The 21,881-nt window shown below is 38.5% G+C and overlaps 1 protein-coding gene across 1 annotated transcript in view; it reads right to left on the bottom strand.

Moving 5' to 3' along the window:
• LOC136874034 (15-hydroxyprostaglandin dehydrogenase [NAD(+)]) overlaps window positions 1-21,438 on the bottom strand; it is a 112,179-nt gene extending 90,741 nt beyond the window's left edge. The window contains exons 1-4 of the mRNA XM_067147528.2: window positions 21,312-21,438; window positions 3,393-3,516; window positions 2,053-2,159; window positions 1,759-1,932 (exon numbers count right to left, since the gene is read on the bottom strand). Of these exons, the coding sequence (XP_067003629.2) occupies window positions 1,759-1,932; window positions 2,053-2,159; window positions 3,393-3,516; window positions 21,312-21,404 (498 nt within the window). The 5' untranslated portion in view covers window positions 21,405-21,438. The remainder of the gene's footprint in view (window positions 1-1,758; window positions 1,933-2,052; window positions 2,160-3,392; window positions 3,517-21,311) is intronic.
• Window positions 21,439-21,881: the final 443 nt, after the last annotated feature.

The raw sequence follows: 21,881 nt of genomic DNA, 5'->3' as shown, positions 1-21,881 counted from the left end.
GTTACTACAATAGTGAATGTCCTCTTTAACTTTGAAGATCGGTGCCAGTATACTTTTCCTCCATTCTTATGGTATTATTTCCTGTGACCATATTTTATACATTAGATCCTATACTATATCAGTTACATCCTCTCGTAAGCACTTCCACACTGCTACAGGAATCTCGTCCGGTCTGACAGCCTCACCATTTTAAATTTTTCTTACTACCTATTCTCCCTTTCTACTTACTCCAATGGTTATTGCCTCATTTGGTTCACCATCTTCCTGGATCACTCCTACGTTTTCTTGATTTGAAAGCTGTTTAACGACTCTCTTCATTGAGAGATCAGTTATTACCTTATCATCAACGTCTTTCATCTGTTTGATTAACGTCAAATCATTACTCCTATTTTCCCCAGCCTTTTTAATTGTCATCAGTTTTATTTCTTCATTTTCCTTTGTTTCTTTATATGCCTCATTTACAACCTTGGCCTTTGCTTTTGCCACAGACCTTTCACCCAATTTACTTGTACTCTTATAAGTATTCCTGATCTCCAGGATCCGTTCCTGTCCATTCTTTTCTTAACATCTCTGTCCGTTTTTATTTGTTTTCGATCACCATTGTCCCAGCACCCTGTTTCTCTTTCTTCTGGTGCTCCTTACCTTAAGTTCTTCCTATTAGCGCTTCACTCTTAATATGTATGTTGAGTATTCATCCCGAAAGCTGTTTTAATCCTCAACAGCTCCACCATCAGCTGTTGAAGGTGGCCTAGGCGTTAGTGAGGAAGAATAATAGAGAAATGAGGTGATTGCTTTCTTCACCAATCCAGAAGTTGCTATTGCATATCAGACTGCCAAGCCCACTGAATTGCAGGCACCAACTGATCCTATGAACACCATTCGTAACAGGGATTTGTTGTATAAGGAATGGTGTCAGTACTATCGCTAATACTTATACCTGAGTCACTTTCATACATCGTAAAAGCCATTGATGAAACTTAGAAAGGTCAGTGCAAGTAACAAATCGATCTATCTCATACCAAAAACATAGTAACCTGTCAACACTACATCTTGCCAGCAAGGGCACAATTGTTCATATCATTTAGCTATTTTCCTCCCAACGTTCTTCAACACTATCGGGTAATTTTATCTCAGCATATTCTCCGTCTTCTTCTTCCTTCAATTTCCACCATTTTACCCATTTTTCTTCCCGTTGCCACTGTTTCCTTTTCCTAATCCCTCTGAACTCCCAATTTGCTACTAATAATCTGTATTGTGCAGCCGCACTTTCTCCATTTATAACTTGGTAATATTTCGCTTCCAACATGCACTCATCCATCCGCAGTCCCCCACATCCCAACAAGTCCGTTTAGGTCGTGTTTGACATCTAACAGTGTTTAAATGAGAGAGAACTCAGTTTAACAGGCTTCAGAATAAATAATAATTATTATTACTATGATTATAAATTTATTTCGCATGATAACTGTTGTGATTAAAGTTTTTACTGTACATCCACACAAGAATTTTGACTATATAGGTATCAGTATAGGAAGTATAAACAATGAGGAAGGGTGATACCTGAAAGCGAGCGCCTACACAATTGTGCAACTCTTAACTCAATTACACAGTAAAAACCCACTAAATTATTGATTTTATATTATTTTCTAAATTCCATTTTGAAAATATTTTAGTTTATGATTTGCAACACAAATAAATGCTATCTTACTAACAAAGTAATATTAGCATCTTTAGGGTTAGAGAGAGTTGTTTTTAACTTACCCCAAGACCTCTTCCCAATGCAACTACAGCACTTTTGGTGCCACAGTAAATGGGAACAAATGAATTATGATCAAATGCCCCAATAGATGAAACATTTACGATGACGCCGCCATTTCCACCGTTGTCCTTACCCATGAATTTGAAACCAAGCAGAGTTCCTCTGATGGTCCCTTTCTGAAAACATATGGTGCAAATATTATTTTCAGATGATTTGATTGGCATTATAGTGATCACTTCTAGGTGGAATCCTACCAACGTTTCTGTGTGAACAAAATACTCATAGAAATGACTCACGAAGTTGATATCAACCACACGTTCCCAGTTTATTTCATCATGTATTCCAGCATTGTTGACTACGATGTCAAGGCGGTTGAAGTGAGATTTTGTCTTCTTGAATGCATCTGGAAGGAAAATATGTAATTGTGAGAAACCATTGGAGAAATATTTCATAATTAAGCACAATTTAGTGTAGCATTACAGTATTTTGATTTAAAGAAGAGCACTCCAATTAATTACCGTTTTTTGTTATTTTAACGTAGTTGATGTTACCTCGTTTTATTTCCAAAATAATGGCAATGATTGTACAATAATGCACACTTTTAAAAACATTTAAACGTGTTAAAATATGGCTCACAAGTTTTGGCTAGGTACAGATATTTCTTAATTAAACTCTACTCTTTTGTACTACTTATAGTCGATATTATGTTACGTACTTTTTCTAAATCTTCGCTTTTATTCAAAATTAAATAAAATGATTCGATTTTTTGAAAATAAAAGAGTATGAAAAATATATATTTTAAGGGGTGGCAATTTGTCTTCATACTCGGGGCGACGTAACTACTACAGCGGGCGCTGCACTTGTGACATACGAACTGTTACCAAAGTGCACTAGGCCATAATCAATCAATCAATCAATCAATCAATCAATCAATCAATCAATCAATCAATCAATCAATCAATCAATCAATCAATCAATCAATCAATCAATCAATCAATCAATCAATCAATCAATCAATCAATCAATCGATCAATCAATCAATCAATCAATCAATCAATCAATCAATCAATCAATCAATCAATCAATCAATCAATCAATCAATCAATCAATCAATCAATCAATCAATCAATCAATCAATCAATCAATCAATCAATCAATCAATCAATCAATCAATCAATCAATCGATCGATCGATCGACCGACCGACCGACCGACCGACCGACCAACCAACCAACCAACCAACCAACCAACCAACCAACCAACCAACCAACCCTGAATTACATTTAGGGCAGTCGCCCAAGTGGAAGATTCCCTATCTGTTGTTTTCGAAGAGTTTTCTTAAATGATTGCAAAGAATCTGGAAATTTATTGAACACGTCCCTTGGTAAATTATTCCAATTCCTATCTCTACTTCCTATAAACGAATATTTGCTCCAGTTTGTCTACTTGAGTTCCAACTTTATATTCATACTGTGATCTTTCCTATTTTCAAAAATACCACTCAAACGTATTCTTCTAATAATGTCATTCCACGCCATTCTCCACTGACAGCTCAGGACATAGACGAGCAGCTCGTCTCCTCTCTCACAATTTTTGCCAGCCCAAACTTTGCAATATTTTTGTAACGCTACTCTTACCTTCAAACGAAGTCTCATCTTGGACGTCCATTTCAATGAAGATAGCTTTGTTCTCCCCAAAAGATTTGGTAATATCTTCTTTAGCCTCCTTTAGGGTATTTGGATTTCTGTCGCACACAGCAACCTGAAAATGAAGACAGTTCAATACACATATATACTGGCTTTGTAACGAAGATAGTAAATATCACTAGCAATATTTTATTTTTGTAAGTTCATGACGTAAGTGTTCTTTTGCATGCAACTATCCACTCTTCTGTAAAGAAAACCCCTCAGGTATGATATTTTCCTCTAATTCCCTTCCATGCTTATTTATTTTAAGGTGGTAGAATGTTATCCTGTGGGAGTTTATTAATGCGGCTGAAGCCACATAAAACGTGTAAAATTAATTTAGCCTTAGAAACCTGTCAGTAGATTTATACTTCGCTGTAAGGTGGCAATACAATTCGAACGTTGAAACGAGTGCAAAGGTAGAAGGCTTGACGAATAAGATACGGGCCCGCCTGCGGGAAACAAAATTCACTTGATATAGCTCCTTCATGCAAACAGTAATCAGGTAAGTGCTTCAAATATGGTACCGGTACTTTTTTTTTTTGCTAGTGGCTTTACGTCGCACCGACACAGATGGGTCTTATGGCGACGATGGGATGGGAAAGGCCTAGGAGTTGGAAGGAAGCGGCCGTGGCCTTAATGAAGGTACAGCTCCAGCATTTGTCTGGTGTAAAAATGATAAACCACGGAAAACAATCTTCAGGGCTGCCGACAGTGGGATTCGAACCCATTATCTCCCAGCTACAAGCTCACAGCCGCGCGCCTCTAACCGCTCGGTCAACTCGAGATATGGTACTATGTCCCAATCTATTGTCTTTAGTATATCCCCAGAAATCGAATCAATTCCAGCCACTTTTCTAGTTTTCAACTTCGCGGGAACTAGTAGAACCAACCACGGTTACCAAGGATTGCAGAGCCACAGAAGAAGAAGAAAAAGAATAAGAAGAAGCGGCGGCCGGCCGATACCAGGAATAATTTCCATCAAGCAAAATAAGGAGAAGAAGAAGAAGTGGCTGCCGATGCCAGGAAGAACGTCCACCAAGCTACATACATACATACATACATACATACATACATACATACATACATACATACATACATACATACATACATACATACATACAACTTCATTATAGATTTTTTTGCCTTACTGATGCTTTCGATGTTTAGCTGGCAGATTGTTTACTGAGAGGCGAAGGTTCGGGTATGGAAATAAGAGTTCTCAGAAGGACTGTTTTTCTTATTATTGAAGTTGATTTCTCAATTGTCATGGCCGTGAGACCTAGTAGGGAAGTACGGCGGCATGTTGTTGTTGTTGCTTCATTAGCACCACCCAGAGGACATGTGTAGGGTACTTTAAGGTTACACATACGGACGTTGAACAACGTTATGCCATTCAGCCTTCAGTCTGCCAGCCTCTGTGGATGTACTAAATCTCGCCGCAATCCCCATTTGAAGCTAGTTCTGTGGCATCGTTTAGTTCTAAACCTCTTATTGTTAGAAACTGTGTCTAACCATCGTCATCTTGGTTCTCCTCTACTTCTCTTACCTCGAGAATTGAGTCCGTTATTTTCCTCCAGTCGCCTCACATGACCCCACCACTGTAGCCGTTTAATGGGCTCAGCTTCATCAATCGAGTTAATCCGTAACTTAGTCCGCCTCCGTAGCGTAACGCTTAGTGCTATAAACTGCCGTCCTCAGGGGCTCGGGTTCGATTCCCTGCCAAAACTTTAAGAATGGCAGGAGAGCTGGTATGTGGTTGAAATGGTATCCAGCTTTGTATTCTCACTTCTGACTTCTCTTATATTTCTTACCTACTGACATCGCTTTGGTCTTGGAAAGGCTAATTTTCGTATCATACCGTACTCATTGCACCAGTTTTCAAGTTCCAAGATATTGTAGACTGTAGGCTTTCAGCGCAATTTGCCATTAACAGCAAGTCGTCGGCACAGGCCAAACTGCTTACTGCATTTCCACCTAACTAAATTCCTCCCTACCACTTTATACTTTCCATTAGATAATCTATGTAAACTATTTTCAACAAAGGTAAAAGATTACAGTTTTGTTTGACCCCCTACATTCTACCTCATTCTACTTTCAGTTCTTCCTACTGCCTAATTACTGTCCTCATAAATGCATTTGATTGCTACATTTTTTTTCCCCCGTCGGTACTCTGTCATATGCCTTCTCTAGACCTACAAAACAACTATCTATTCCACTTGCAGCGTTTTGCAATTACCGACGCATGCTGAAAATCTGATCCTGACAGGATCTGAAACCACACTGCTTGTCACCCAACGTACTCTCCAAGCTAGATGGAAGGTATTTAATTAGTAGTATTCATTAGATGAAGTAGGCCTAGAGTAAAACGAAACGTCGAAATTGGCGAGCAGACAGCCAGATGGCGTTTAATTAAAATGTCTAAACACGGTAGTTGAGACCATACGATTATTATTGTATTAAAGTAATAATTCTACACTGTATTAACTGCTGCTGCTGCTTCAAGTTTTTCTCACAAGAACAACATGTTGCTGCCGACAACCAAGTAGTGCGGAAGGTTATCCCGCGAACAGCAGAAGGCTAGTGTTCTGCGCATAGGGTTGCTATCTATTCTGGATTTTCGGGGACAGAGCCAGATTACAGTCAATCTGTCCTGAGTGATTTCTTGGGCATAGAAATAAAAAAGAAAAGAACAAATTATTTTTGCTTAATGCAACAAGACGTTAAAGAATAGCCATCTGTTGTGTGTTTTACTGTGCAGCGAAGCGATGCAACATTCGGAAACATATCATAACAAAATCCAAGGTCGAGCTATCACAATATACGGTAAAATCGTAAAACCATTTTTTTTCTATTTGCTTTACGTCGCACCGACACAGATAGCTCTTATGGCGACGATGGGACAGGAACGGTCTAGGAATGAGAAGGAAGTGGCCGTGGCCATAATTAAGGTACAGCCCCAACATTTGCCTGGTGCCTAATTGGGAAACCACAGAAAACCATCTTCAGGGCTGCCTACAGTGGGATTCGAACCCACTATCACCCGGATGCGAGCTCACAGCTGCGCGCCCCTAACCGCACGGCCAACTCGCCCGGTAAATCGTAACACTGACTGCCTCATTATTTGAATTCGAATACACAACAAACGAAAACAATTAACAGTTCTTTGGCGGTGATGTGTTAAGACATTCGGTTTTTAGGGGCTGCAATTGAAATAAGGGTAGTTTGGTTTTAAAAACATGTGTTTTGTCTTTAGTAATGGCCGATGAACGAAATTGCAAGTTCAACGACTAACTATAAAATTAATTTCCGTAGTACCGGTAAGAGAGGTATATGGAGAACGCCAAAAAGCGCGATTTGTCTTTCTTAATGCAATGATTGGCGGATATATTAATAAGAACGCGAAAGTACTGTGCAATTTCATTGTTCTAGGAGTAATTTGGTAGAGTCGATTTGTACGCATTTCCGGTAATGAAATGAAATACAATGCATAAAGTTATAAAATGTCATGAAATACGGTATCGCGCTAAGATGAAACGGTCACGATCATGATGGCAGTGCATATAACAAAATAGAGTTCGAATTGTTAACGCTAACACTATAAAAAATTACAAATGAACAGACACTTCTAGAAAGCGGATGCAATCAATCAAGAAGCAAACCACTCCATATAACATTGAATTATATAGAAGTAAAGAAAGAAGAACTTAGACACATTTATACGAGAAAACTACGTAAGTGCAACTTCATTAATAAAATATTCGCGTCAAATACGTAAGATACAGCAAAAGTTGAATAAGCCAAACGCTAAGAAGAGGGTAAAGACTAGGTCTTGGCTCAGAGAAGTGAAATTCGATCTAACGCAACAGTTATAACTATCAATTCATTTAGCAATTGTAGTGAATATAAGAAATTAAGGCTGCAGTAGATATTTTGGAGCTGATGTCATCTGTGTATTTGATTCTTCTAATTGAGCAAGACAAGCCCGCCATGAGTCTCTAAGGAGAAGATGGGCCCAACTCTCCGGGGTCAATCCAGCTAAGATGACGGCAGCAGAGAGCGACATTCCCGACAACGTCTCGATGGCTATCGGTGAACCATGGAGACTAACCACAGCTGCTGATGGTGAACCAGTAACAACATAATCCCGATGGCTAAAGGAAAAAGATACGTTTCGTAGAGAATTCAATAAAATTGCTAGATAATATGTACGGTATTGTAGATTGCTTGCATTTGATGAATAGATGATAGGGCGATTTTGTCTTCGAAATGAGTCAACTTACATTAGTTTCTCGCGAGTATCCTAACCATTTGTCGATAATATGATCGAAATAGGTATTCTTCATAAGAAATTAGATAATCTTTGGTTAGGGAAAGTGACTTAAATATGTGGCAGAGTTATTTCAATGATATCAAAGAACCATATCAGAATTTTCCGCGATGTATATGAAGTTTTCAGGAATAGAATACTGTAGGATTTTAGATGAAAGGTAGGAGATTACGTCTTGAATGTGTGCAGATTATATGTTGTCATGAATAATTGAAATGAGATTAAATATGGATATGAAGGCAAATGGAAGGCATGTTGATGTTTTATATGAAGTTTGTGATCCGATGATAATTAAGAATGAAGTTATTTACGCGTTGATATAAGTTATATGAGATGAGTATTTGATATAATTGGAAGAGATATGTTGTGAAATGGGAAGATGGGAGATATGAAACAACGTTATATGAGAATGATAATGAAGGAATTGAAAGAATATGTTGCTACGATGATATAATGAATGTAAATGAAATATTTGAAGAGAAAGTAGATAATATTAACGCGAGCTCGGATCAATATCTATATATATAAAATAAGAGTTTTGTCTGTACATTGCTCAGAATTTGAAAATAATGGTATTTCTGTATCAGTCATATCCACAGTAACAAGGAAATGCATTTTTTACTTTTCCGTAATTTCTGTCTGTCTGTCTGTCTGTCTGTCTGTCTGTCTGTCTGTCTGTCTGTCTGTCTGTCTGTCTGTCTGTACACGCATCACGAGAAAACGGCTGAAGAGAATTTAATGAAAATCGGTATGTAAAGTCGGGTGATGAACCACTACAATCTAGGCTATAAATTATTTTATTAACGCTGAGTGAAATGGTAGTTTAGGGGAAGGCCTGAAAATTATTTCTCAAATATTTGTGTTATTAGTGGTCGTGTCTTAATGAAAATTGGTATGCAAAGTCGGGGTAATAAGTCTGTATAATCTAGGCAATAAATAATTTTATTCACGCTGAGTGAAATGGCAGCTTAGGGGAATGCCTAAAATTCAATTTTCAAATATTTATGTTGTTAATGGTCGTATCTTAATGGAAATCGGTAGACAAAGACGAGAAATAAGTCGCTAGAATATAGGATATACATAATTCTATTCACGCTGAGAAAAATGGTAGTTTAGGGGAAGGCCTAAAGTTTAATATCTATATATAGACTATAAAATAAGAGTTTTGTCTGTAAATATCTCAGAATTTTAAAAGAATGAATGGTCTTTCTGTATCGGTCATGTCCACAGTAACAAGGAAATGCATTTTTTACTTTTCTGTAATTTTCGTCTGTCTGTCTGTCTGTCTGTCTGTCTGTCTGTCTGTCTGTCTGTCTGTCTGTCTGTCTGTCTGTCTGTCTGTCTGTCTGTCTGTCTGTACACGCATCACGAGAAAACGGCTGAAGAGAATTTAATGAAAATCGGTATGTAAAGTCGGGTGATGACCACTACAATCTAGGCTATAAATTATTTTATTCACGCTGAGTGAAATGGTAGTTTAGGGGAAGGCCTGAAATGTAATTCTGAAATAAGTTATTTATGTTATTTGTGGTCGTATCGATAACTACTACATAACAAACATAACTTTAGTTATGTCGTATGTTAGTAGTAGTTATGTAAGAAGTTATTAAATTTCCGATCACTTATGTCTTATACATTGTGACCGTACCGCATATAATCACAGAGATATTCATGAATTTGGATTTTTGTTAATAAATTCATATCAGCGCCGAGTCAAGAGAAAATGGTAAACAGAATTTAGTGAAAATAGGTATCTAAAGTCTGAGAATAAGGAACTACACTCTATGATATAAATAATTGTGTAAGACGCCCTAATATCACAGAGTCGAAAGAAAATTAATGTGAAGGCTTGCAATATAGAAAGCTCATAAACTTTATCAACAATAACATTACATTGACCATTGTTTGTTGTGATATGCTTTTTGTCTTCTGTTTCCACTCATTCCCGATGGATAGGATTACTGCAGCGTACCGAGGCTTTTTAAATTTGCTTCACGTCGCACCGACACAGGTAGGTCTTATAGCGACGATGGGATAGGAAAGGAATAGGGGTGTGAAGGAAGCAGCCTAGGCTTTAATTATGGTACCGTCTGGTGTGACTGGTGTGAAAATGGGGAACCACGGAATACCATGTTCAGGGATGTTGGCAGTGGGGTTCGAATCCACTATCTCCCGGATGCAAGCTCACAGCTGCGCGCCTCTAACCACACGGCCAACTCGCCCGGTCGTACCGAGTGTAACAGCCTGCCTGTATATTGGCGGGAAGTAGCTGGGGAGTTAAATAACTTTCTTCTTGAGCATGCCATTCCTCTGGTTCATACATTTTCTGATATTACTGGTACGTAACACACTGGCCCATCATAGCATTCGAGCTGTTCAGTCCCTACTCTGAGGCACTGATTGGAATTAGTAGTGTGCATATTTAACGGAATAATGACAGAGGAGTGTTCACGGCAGTCTGCGACCTGGTTATTCCAGCTCTGAAACTTTGGACTGTTAGATCGGCACCGTAGTACTGTTCGTTGAAAGTGAGAAAGTGTGCGGTTTTTCATTTGCTCGAGTATTTTATATGATAACATTGCTATCAATCGCTACATTCCTACTGACGTTTTTCTAATGACCTATGTTGAATTCAGTTAGGAAAACCACCAAGTCAGTCTTCCTGAGAATCCCGTAGCGAAGCACGGGTACATCAGCTAGTTGTATTTATAAAGCAGTAACAATGTTTCTTTGATTGAGAATTCATATCGTACAATAATGGCAACATGACGTGATAGTTATATAATAGTGTGGCAGGAATAGATCATCGAAATGAATCCTGATGAGGAGAATTATTCATTTAAATGATTATTTCAACATAGAATTCCTACAATAAAATCACATATTCTGAAATATTAATTATGGTAGGTTTTGATAGTTATGAGTAGATAATGTTACTTTTTACCAGTAATATCAATTGAATAAAAGTCACTTGATATCGTTAACCGTGGTATTTCCTAATATTTAGTTGAGTCACAATCATGAGGTCAAATGTTGAATTTTCATCGTAGTCGAGAATTTGTTTGGTTATTTATGATGCATATTTTATTTAAGTTAGAGACCAAGTTGACACATGATGCAATGACGGTTAATATTATCTTAAATGATTATTAACCTATGTTTGCTACGCAGATATTGTGATGATGATGATGATGATGATGATGATGCTTGTTGTTTTAAAGGGCCTACCATCGCAGGTCATCGGCCCCACGCAGATATTAAAACCAATCTTTTTCCGTAAGCTAATTTTTTTATTAAACGACGTATATAAATGAAAGAAAGTAACTGGCATAAGAAATAAGAGAAACAATTAGAATTATCAAGAATATTATAGTGATACGATTAATTGCTTAACTTAACCAAATTTTTAACCACGATAATTTGCAATTATTCCATTATTTCCTCTTATTTATGAAATGTAATGTGAGAAAGGATTATTCATTTCAATAAGAATGTATTGTAACAAGTAACGAATGTAGCAATGATATGCCAATGATTGATCTCTTAAAATCAAATCAATTAATTAATTTTTTATCTTCAATCCATTTATTTCACATTCTTCTATTATCCATCGCATTTTGTCAACAAATCATAGTAATTAAGATATATTGAGATGTTATTCATAGCTTGCTGGAATACTATACAACTTAGAACTAAGATATAGCTTTCTGTCCTTAGGTGGAGACGTCAGTCCATAGTTATGATAAATTGACGAGATATTTGATTACGTATCGGCGTCTTCTTGAATTCACGTAAAAATATAACTACGATAATTACCCTAGGATAAGAGTTGGCTGGAGTTTTATTATGCGCTCGGCGCAGTGTGGTAGTTCTTGTGTTTGTTCATTATTTTTTGCCATGTGTGGTATAATGGTAAATATGCTGCAATTCAGTTATGTGAATGGGGAAATTTAGATATTCCCAATGAAGTAATTTAGAAAGTTCTCAACAAAATTAAGTATAAGGATAAAATTTTATCTATTTCTGCCAACGATAATAATAATAATAATAATAATAATAATAATAATAATAATAATAATAATAATAATAATAATGGCGTGTGGCTTCTCTCCAACTCCTTGTCTGAATGCTCACCGTAGAGTCATTTGTTTCCAGGTACCCTTCTTCTTAAAACAATAATCACCACCACCACCACCACCACCTTTTAACTTCGGCAGCTTAACACATTGACTGCTGGTGACGCTTCTAAGTGTCAGAGTATGATGTAAGCCCATGCTGCTGACGCTTATAGGCGATCTTCCATGCGGAAATATTAACATAATAATGATTTTTTAACACCCAGTCCTTGTTCGCTTCAAGCTTTTTGGCCTTAAGGAGTGTAACTAATTCCTCCAAAGCATCATTCATTCTATTTTTATTTTGCTGTGATAGTCACTACTCGTAACCGGCAATAGGCAAGGCGAACATTTATATTTTTCATTCACCTCTGAATAAGATCGCGCGCTGGCTTACTTCGAAACACGTAGTGTATCCTACGGTATCTTTCACTTTACTGCTGCTACTTCGACGATGGTTTCTCCATTGACTTCGGGTTTGCGCGGTGACTTGGAGCCGTTCTACGTACCTCATTTATTATGCGACGGCGCGATGGCGTGTTGGAGCGGTCTGCTGGATTTTGAACGTGATAGATATCTGACAGACTCATCGCACCACGCCAAACAGACGGTGGTTCTTCCATTCACTACGAGAGTTTGGAGTGACACCACTCCCTTCGGACTTATGGAGCGATAGTGAATGGCAGCCTTTATGGACAACACTACATGATCAGCGTTGCTCAACCGTGTGCTTCTCTGTTCCCACATATCATGACAGCGCAGTTTGCCTCACCCATCTAATTTGGTAGCCGTGATCACCATCAACAGCGTCTATACCATCATTCTATATGAACACTGCAGATAGGTTGGAAACGAATCCAGGCTTTAGACATGCAATGTAGTGATTAGAATTTGTATACCACCACTTCTCCTACCATTCTCTAAGCCGGGTCAAGATTGTTCAAGTCTATGCACCGACGAACATCTCTGACAACACTGAGATGGATTACTTTTATGCTCAACTACAAGATAAGAACTAATGCTCCATTCATTTCGTCCGATTGTGTAAGTTAAAAAAGAGAACGCTTAGTCTTCTTCTGTGATGATAATGACCTCTGTGTTAGAAATAACTTCCTCCAAAATCGTCTATTCCATAAAAATATATGGAGACCCCGACCTTCAATTTGCATTAACCGTAGACAGAGAACTTATCAAGTTACAGCTACTGATTCAGATCATTTCCTGATCAGGGGAAATTTCAAACTATGATTGAGACATCAAGGAGGACCTACCACCACCTGATCATATGCCATTAAGAAGCTGTAATGTCCTACCACGTCCACAAACATTGTGCTTGAAGAACACAACCGCTTCCAGCTCCTCACTGGACAACCCGATATTGACGATAACTGAACTGAGATAAAGACCACCATACGAATATGCATTAAAGATTTTATCGACAGCCGAAAAGGAAAATGGAAAGAACGTTGGACGCAAGACAGATCGTGTCAGTTGATCGACGAAAGAGAATGTGCACCATCGAGGAGGGAATAGGCCATGACAAATAATAAGGAGTAGAACAATAGCATTGCTAACTTGACCGCCGAGCGAAGATATCTTGCCTTCATTGACTGATGCAGGAAGGGGTTGAAGCCCATTATGTTGCAAGTTAAGCGGACTCAAATAATCACTACAAATTTTCACATACTTGACGAGAATACACAACACCTCAAATGTCTCAGTCAAAGACCAACTCGACAAGCCTTTGCTAACTGAGGCTGAACAGGATGAATAGTGGTTTGAATACTTCCGGGATGTCTACAATCAACCCGTCGACAATATATAATTCGATGCAAATGAAGCATTTGATTAACTTGATGCTAATATCACAGCAGTTACGATTTATTAGAAAACCACAAATAAAAACCTCCGGAAAAACAAGGCAGTAGGCCTCGATGAAATCTCGCAGATCTTGGCCAGCCATTTGCTGAACAGTTGACGATATTCTGCAATAATTTCTGGAAACTGAAGAATGTCCCAGAAAACTGAAGGACGGTTCGTCCTTTTACCCATAAATGGAAACATCTCGGACTGTGCCAACTGGCAGGGAATCATATTTCTTTCGTTGCCTGGTAAGGTTTCCTATGCAAAGCTAATGCGTCAAATACGGGGTGTCATCGAACGACTGCTGCGAGAGGATCAATTGGGATTCCAAAGTGGTGGATCGTGCTGCGACAATGTATCGCATATCATTCTCTGCTCTCTATGAACTTTATTTATTTCAAAGGGGCAATTGAAAGCATCCATCTTGAGACACTGTGGAATATGCCAGGATTTTTAGTATACAGTAAATTTTCGTCTCTATCTTCAAAAGGTTGTACCTCAACTCTTCATATTGAAGACCAATATGGGACACACCACATTCTTTGAAATGGCCACCGGTGTTCGCAAGGAATCCTGTCACTAATCTTTATCATGATCAATTTAGGCCTTGTCGTGAGGAATGCAATATCGCACTTGTGAGCAAACATCAAATGGACCTACCAGGACACACTGACAAATCTCGACTTTGCTGACGATATTGCACTTTAGGTCCCTGATGACATACAACTCCATCTGGTCAAAACAAACCTGTGTCATGCAGCCAACACGATTGGCCTACGAAATAGTTGAGAAAAATCTACAGCATGACGATTGGGATTACGGAAACGCAGATCAACGTCAACGCTAGGACAACTTGAACCAAAGTGATCGCTTGAATTATTTTGAATTATCGTTGTTCGTGATGGCGTTGCTGAAACTGAAGTTCGCGCCAGAATGTTCCATCGACTCCACCGCGTGTAGTTCAGAGCATCCATCTTTAACGTCATCAAGTTGCGCTCGTGCTCCACTACTGCCATTCCCTTCGCAATCTACAGTGTGCCAGTGAAACCTGCAAGATTTTGGACAGCATGATGAATCCTGCGAATACGGTACATGGAACACGTCACAAGCGAGAAAATGCTGCAACGCAACGGTTTGCCTAGACTTCATGTCAGCGTTGTCCGACGTCAACTCTGGCTTACTGACCAAATGTCCCAACATCGCATACTCTGAGTAGCCATGCACTGGGTCCCACCAGAAGCCATATGAACCACAGATTGGCCTTGAAGCACCTGGCGGTGAATATCTACCGGTGATCACCAGTTGTTAGTGTAAAATGGTACAAGGTTGAAATGCTCAGGGGGGAACTATCGCGGTTGAGAGATCTCCTCGTCCAAAGTGCTGAACATCACGGGAGGAGCGGAGAATGGGACAATATGAAGAATGTGAAGAAAGCTATTATGTGTGTAAAGTCACATTCAACATTGGTTGTTCATTATGCCGTGGATATGAAGTCATTATCGGGGATTTGTTTGACGTCGAAACATGTATTTATATGGATTTATATGGACTGCATCAACCTTATCACTCCACTTTGTGGAATTTCGGGTATGCAATTGACGAGGGGTAATATTTCCGACATTAGAAGATATACGAAAGATTATAATTTCAGAATAGTCGAATGCAGACAGGGACTAAACTGAGACCTAATAATTTTACAGTCGAAGAAAAGTGACTGCAAATTTTCAGAATGTTTGTTGAGAAAATTAATTTATAGACGCGTCAGTTTTTTCGACTGTACCGTAAAGTCTCTGCAGTCCGAAATTTCGCCAGTCCGACACGTGCGTAGTTCGACGCAACGACCTCCGTTCACGTGGTATTTTCATTGTCAGAGAACATTTTAAAAACCTCTTTAAAAGCAAAAAATTTTAAAATAATTTTCCAATTTAGGCCTACTGATAAAGAAAATGGACTTTACAGAAATTAATCATGGTTATGAATTGCTGTTCATTGATAAAATATATTTTTAAATACAGTATTGTTTTTATTTTAATATGTACTGTTAGCTGTGCACAGTATTGTTCAAGTTTCTTCAATGAATTAAGAGGTTTCATTTTGCTAATTAGGGCAAGTTCATTTTAACAGAATGTGGGTAAATGAGGTAAAAATGATTTCTTCTATCACAGCTAATCTACATAAAATCGTATTTTAAACGATACCTAACATAAAAGCGGTTTAATTTGTTGGAACTATAGAGTCTGTGGTCAATGGTTACCTCGATATTTTATTCTGAAATTTGCATTTAGCCCGTTTTGCAGCCGACGAATGGAATTAGCCCGTTTTGAAAACGCGTAGGTGATTTATATAACTATGTTTTTATTTCTTTGAAAATCCAGACATCCGATAATCTCTTTAATTCGACAAGGCCTGATCCCCTATGTGTCGGACTAGAGAGATTCCGTCGTATTTGAATTAATTTTATATCTTCCCAGGAATAACGTTTCGGGTGAATGTGTATTTTTGTTCACAAATTCATTTTGGAGCGATTAAAGAAATATGCTACCACAGGTCGGGAGTAAAATTTTACAACAAGATGTTTTAAAAAAAAAAAAAAAAAAAAAAAAAACCTCGATAACATCCATTCCTAGCCAGTGAACCTACTTCTTCTGCAAAAAGCCAAGACGACGAAGACAAATCCAGCCTTTCTTTACAGTAGTCAACAAAATGTGAGTGTTTCCTGACTATGTGTAACATTTATTATTTTTATTATTATTAAGTTAGTAAAATTTAACTCTGAGAAAATATTTGTTTTGTGTTTAATTTTTCAAGATTTGGTTTATACTGTATACAGCATACCAATCACTTTCCATTACACAGGTTTAATATATTGTTTACCTTAATATGATGTTATACATGAAAAATACCCAGCCTGTTTCCAGTCATTCGACCGGGTCAGGAATTTAATGAATGACGTCTCCATCTAGCGTGCCTAGTTGCACTTCCTCTTAAAACAATAATACCCCCCTAACACCACCACTATGCCATCTATAATATGTCTTTTCACGAGAGTTTAATCCTGATATAAACATGGTATGTCCACGCCTCCGCCAAAGAGAGAGTTGTGATTCGCTGAGCGTGTAGTACCGACTTCCACCCCGTCAACGTCTCGTCCTCTGACGTACAGGGCTGCGCATCACATACGACAACAGTGCGAAGATCTGAACTTCTGAATAAACGACTAAACCTGGATACTGTTCACTTAGTTTATTGAACACATTCATGAAGCATCATCTATGGTCACTTCTGAGCGGTTTTCCTCTTTTTTGCTTCACTACACGCGATGATCCTACCTCTTGCTCCATTTCTCTCACTATGTATACTGACACAGACTGCTGCTGCAAGATGCAACACCTTATCTCCACCCTGTACAGATTGGGACTTTCCCCAACTTCGAGAAAACTTCTTGTATTGCACCACGCCTTGTGCCTTCATTTCTCGTTATTTAATCACTATTTTATTAAAACAAAACCATATATATACCGGTATACATGGCAACCATATTTTAATTTGATTACGTGCTCTTCCCAACTCTCTAAATGTAATAAACTAAAATAAAATAGAATTAATGCGACGTACTACTTTTCTTCGAGCTCACATACAGTCGAGTGAGTGCGACGGTTGCTTCTCCAATCAACTACGTACATGTCCACGTGCATAGGCAAGATGTTCCGCCTATTTGTTTACATCAGGTTTAAACTCTCGTGACAAGTGGTATAGAGGCGAGGATAGGAACTGTGCCGGCTGCCGAAGCCTGTCGCACTGCTCTGGGTTAATGATTAATGACTGACAGATGAAATGATATTGGAGAGTGTTGTTAGAATGAAAGATCACAGGGAATACCAGAGTACCCGATTAAAAACCTGCCCCGCCTTCACTTTGTCCAGCACAAATCTCACATAGAGTGACCGGGGTTTGAACTACGGAACCCACCGGTGAGAGGCCGCTGCCCTGCATCTGAGACACGGAGGCATGATGTAATATACTATATATTGTAAATAAATAAATAAATAAATAAATAAATAAATAAATAAATAAATAAATAAATAAATAAATAAATAAATAAATAAATAAATAAATAAATAAATAAATAAATAAATAAATAAATGAAGTACTTGCCTCACGCTTGGGCGTTAATTGAATTCTTAATATAATTACAAATAATAAACCTAAGCCGGCCCCGTAGTGCAGGGGTAGCGTGCCTACTCTCGCCGGGAGGCCCCAGGTTCGATTCCCGGCCAGGTCAGGGATTTTTCTTTCGACCTGAGGGCTGGTTCGAGGTCCACTCAGCCTACGTGATTAGAATTGAGGAGCTATCTGACGGTGAGATGGCGGCCCCGGTCTCGAAAGCCCAGAATAACGGCCGGGAGGATGCGTCGTGCTGACCACACGGCCCCTCGTAATTTGCAGGCCCTCGGGCTGAGCAGCGGTCGCTGGGCAGGTCAAGGCCCTTTCAAGGGCGTTAAGTGCCGTGGTTTTTTTATAATAAACCTAAAATAAACAGAATTATTAATTGAAATATCCGGAATTTGGGCGCCAGAGTTCACCTATTGGATCTCTCGAATTTTGATAGTGCATGATCATTTTCTTTCGCAGGGCGTGTACATAAAGCTGAGTACTGGTACATCTGCTTCGGGCCTTACCTAACCCTCTGAAAACGATTAAACAGGCAGAAACTACACCTAGGTTCTGAAATAACTTTTCCACTATTTTAAAGTAACTGCCTATATTCTGACTTATGCCAGTGCAAAAGCACTTCATCGATACATAAACACTTCACACTTAAAACATTAACAACTGCTGGAAGACTTTCTATGCAAAATGAATAATTATAGAACAGAAACAGTGGGAAATGACAGCGAGGACTACACTACCATTTGTAGTGAGCCCGATGACCAATAGTTACAATGCATATAATATATATCGCCCTTCACTGTTTTCGTGTACCAACACAAATTGCCGGTTCTCATCATCAACACATGGTGTACCACTTTGATACTGTACCTCTGTAAGCACTGACACTAACACACCGTATTAGAGCCACTTTTGCTTACACAAATATACGCTGTTGGCCTATGCCTTGAAACCAGGTCGTTGATTACCGAAGGTTGCCCTGAGATATAGAAGACCAAGTACATGTACTAGATCAGTACACTAGCACAAGAGTTGTGTAATTATCGTAAATTATTCAAAAGTAAATTGTTAACAGTTCGCTGGATTGTGTCCTTCACACGCATAAATAGATTTTCCCCATCCCCCACTCCATCTCGCTATGCCCAAGATCGTTCGGCGTGTCTGTCAAATCATGAGCGAGAGATTTCCCACGCTATGGTACTCACGCGACTGTCTACCGACCACACCCGCAGCTTTCATTTTAGGGTCCTTTGCTAGCTACTGGGCTGATTTCAGGATATCCATGTCCCAGACTTGGATTCTCCGTATGATTCACGAAAACTTTCCTTGGATGTACACAATAACCTCGTTTATCCGGATTGAGTGGGACCGGAACTGATCCGGATTATCGAAAATCCGGATAATCCGGAAAAAATTAAGAAAACAAATACAGTACATGTTATAAAATCTATTGACATAAGTTGTACAGTAATACATTTTTTCAACTGTACAAAAACTATAAGAACACTTTTCGTACATTTACGACTCTATTTTATGCACAAAAATAATGTGTGTTTTTTTCTGTGTTACATGTGTATAGCGTTTGCGCGCAGCACGATCACTAAGACGTTTTACTAACAACAGTTCTGCCGGTGTGGTTTCAGTCAAGGATTTTAAATAGGCCATCAATTTGTCCAGCTGCATTGTTGCCTCTCCATGAGCCATTGCTTCTTCTGATTGAACACCGGTTTCATTTCCGAATTCACCACCAGTGAATTAATACTTGCATTCAGAAGAGCGTGGGTTCGTATCCCACGTCGGCCGTCCTGGGAATGGTTTTCCACGGTTTCCCATTCCCAATTCTAGGCGAACGTCGGAACGGTACCTTTGATAGACAGTGGCCGAAATACTTCCAATTCCTGTCCTTAACTATCCTTGGCGGAAAAGACGTTGATGAAGAGTCGACGCCGTAAAAGAAATATTGTACCAGTAAAAACATGTTTTTATTATTTTCGATCCGGATAAACCGGAGATCCGGGTTAATGAGGGTCGGATAAACGAAGTTCTGGTGTATTTCCAGACCTGGAAATAGCCGTGCGTTACCCAACTGCCTGTACAAAATAAACTACCAATATCTAACATGGAGATATTTCAGCTTCAAATATTCCTACAGTAATACACCAATATTAATAATAATAATAATAATAATAATAATAATAATAATAATAATAATAATAATAATAATAATAATAATAATAATACGCTGTGATAAATACAGTGCGGGTGGTGATATGTGTACCATCACAATGTTTTTATATGTCCCAAATTTTGACCACTTTAAAATAGCAACCCTAGCTACGCACTACCATTCTCTATACTCTTTGAATCCAGATGACGTGTTTTCCAGTTGCCAATTCGCAAATCAGAGGCAGAACTCGGAATAAATTCCGTGTTGTAAGTTTCATACCATTCTTTGAGTATCAGGAGTTATTCTGTAATGAATATTGCCATGTAGACTGGATAATATTTCTAAACATGAAAGCTCAGTTCATTGTGTACTGATTATAAGAGCTGCTGGTTTGCTGTCGCTCTATTAGGCCTAGCAGCTTTCTGCCCGGTTATTCCAAATTCAGACCCAGCAAATACTTGTTGACATGTGAGAAATTAGTCAGGTATTTGACTAATAATTGATTGAATCTAAAATGAATTCGAGTGCGTAAAATATAGGCTAACCTGGGATTTATCACTCAGTTCGTGTTTTCAATAATAATAATAAAAATAATAAAACTATGACAATAATAATACTAATTTATTATTTATTTATTTATTGTATGATGAATGTATGTAAATATATATACAGTTTTAGGATAAATGTGCGTAGTCACAAGTCCGTACAATACTGCAATTCTAGGTCTAGTTTTTGACCCAATCAACTGCTTCATCCGCTGTGCGGTGAATGTCCAGTAGCTTTCCTTTGAAAGCTCCAATTAGGCAGTCAGCAACAGTATGGTGGATAGACTGAGAAGGGGCACTACAATCACAATTTGCAGTGTTAGTCCAACCCCATTTGCACAATAGATAACCACATCTGCCTTGTCCAGTTCTTATCCGATTGATGATTCTAATAATAATAATAATAATAATAATAATAATAATAATAATAATAATAATAATAATAATAATAATAATGTTATTTGCTTAACGCCCGCTTTGTAAGTGATGACGACAGATTGTCCGTTTTTGTACCGCAGAACGCAGGAGTTCTTTACTTTGGCGGGAGCCATTGATATATAACTGTAAAAATGTCGTATTTAAACACTCATAAACACACACACAAAAATAAAATGTCTGGCTTTTCTTTCTTGTTGTTTATATGTTTAAAAAACGCGTAGACCTTTCTGCTTCCATACTTACGTTTGCTCCGTTGGCCAACAGTATTTTGCTGCAAGCTAATCCGATCCCTGATGCACCTCCAGTTATAATAGCGACCTTTCCTTGAGGATCCATTCTTGAAGTCGATACAATAATTCTGTCACTATTCTTCTGTAAAAGAAAACGGAATGTAAATGCAAATATACACATACATACCAATATACACCTTCACATATTTTCTGTAGGTATGGTAGTGAGCCCGTATTCAGTGCTCAGGACGATTAAGTCGGCAAAATTGTATAACAAGCTATCAATAGATTGGAATAATGGCCCTTATACTGTAATTTTATATTTGATTCTGTGATATATGTGGCAATTTGATCGGATACCCACGGCGCCGATTGCCTGGAGGGAGAGGATTAGGCAAGTATATTTCTGTTACGAGAGAAAGGACTGGCAACTGTTGTCTCAAGGCATAACGACCTCGAAAAAACTTATATTTGAAGCCAAGGGAGATCCCCGGAAGGACAATAGAAATGCTAAGCCGCATTACCTGACGCCCGGCGTGAGGCTAGCAGTGGGAGGTATGTGATCTGATTGGTGCAGACAGTG

The sequence above is a fragment of the Anabrus simplex genome, chromosome 5, assembly GCF_040414725.1.
Source record: "Anabrus simplex isolate iqAnaSimp1 chromosome 5, ASM4041472v1, whole genome shotgun sequence".
Taxonomy (NCBI): Eukaryota; Metazoa; Arthropoda; class Insecta; order Orthoptera; family Tettigoniidae; genus Anabrus; species Anabrus simplex.
Note: the sequence above shows the minus strand (reverse complement) of the source record. Positions and strands in the feature narration are given on the sequence as shown.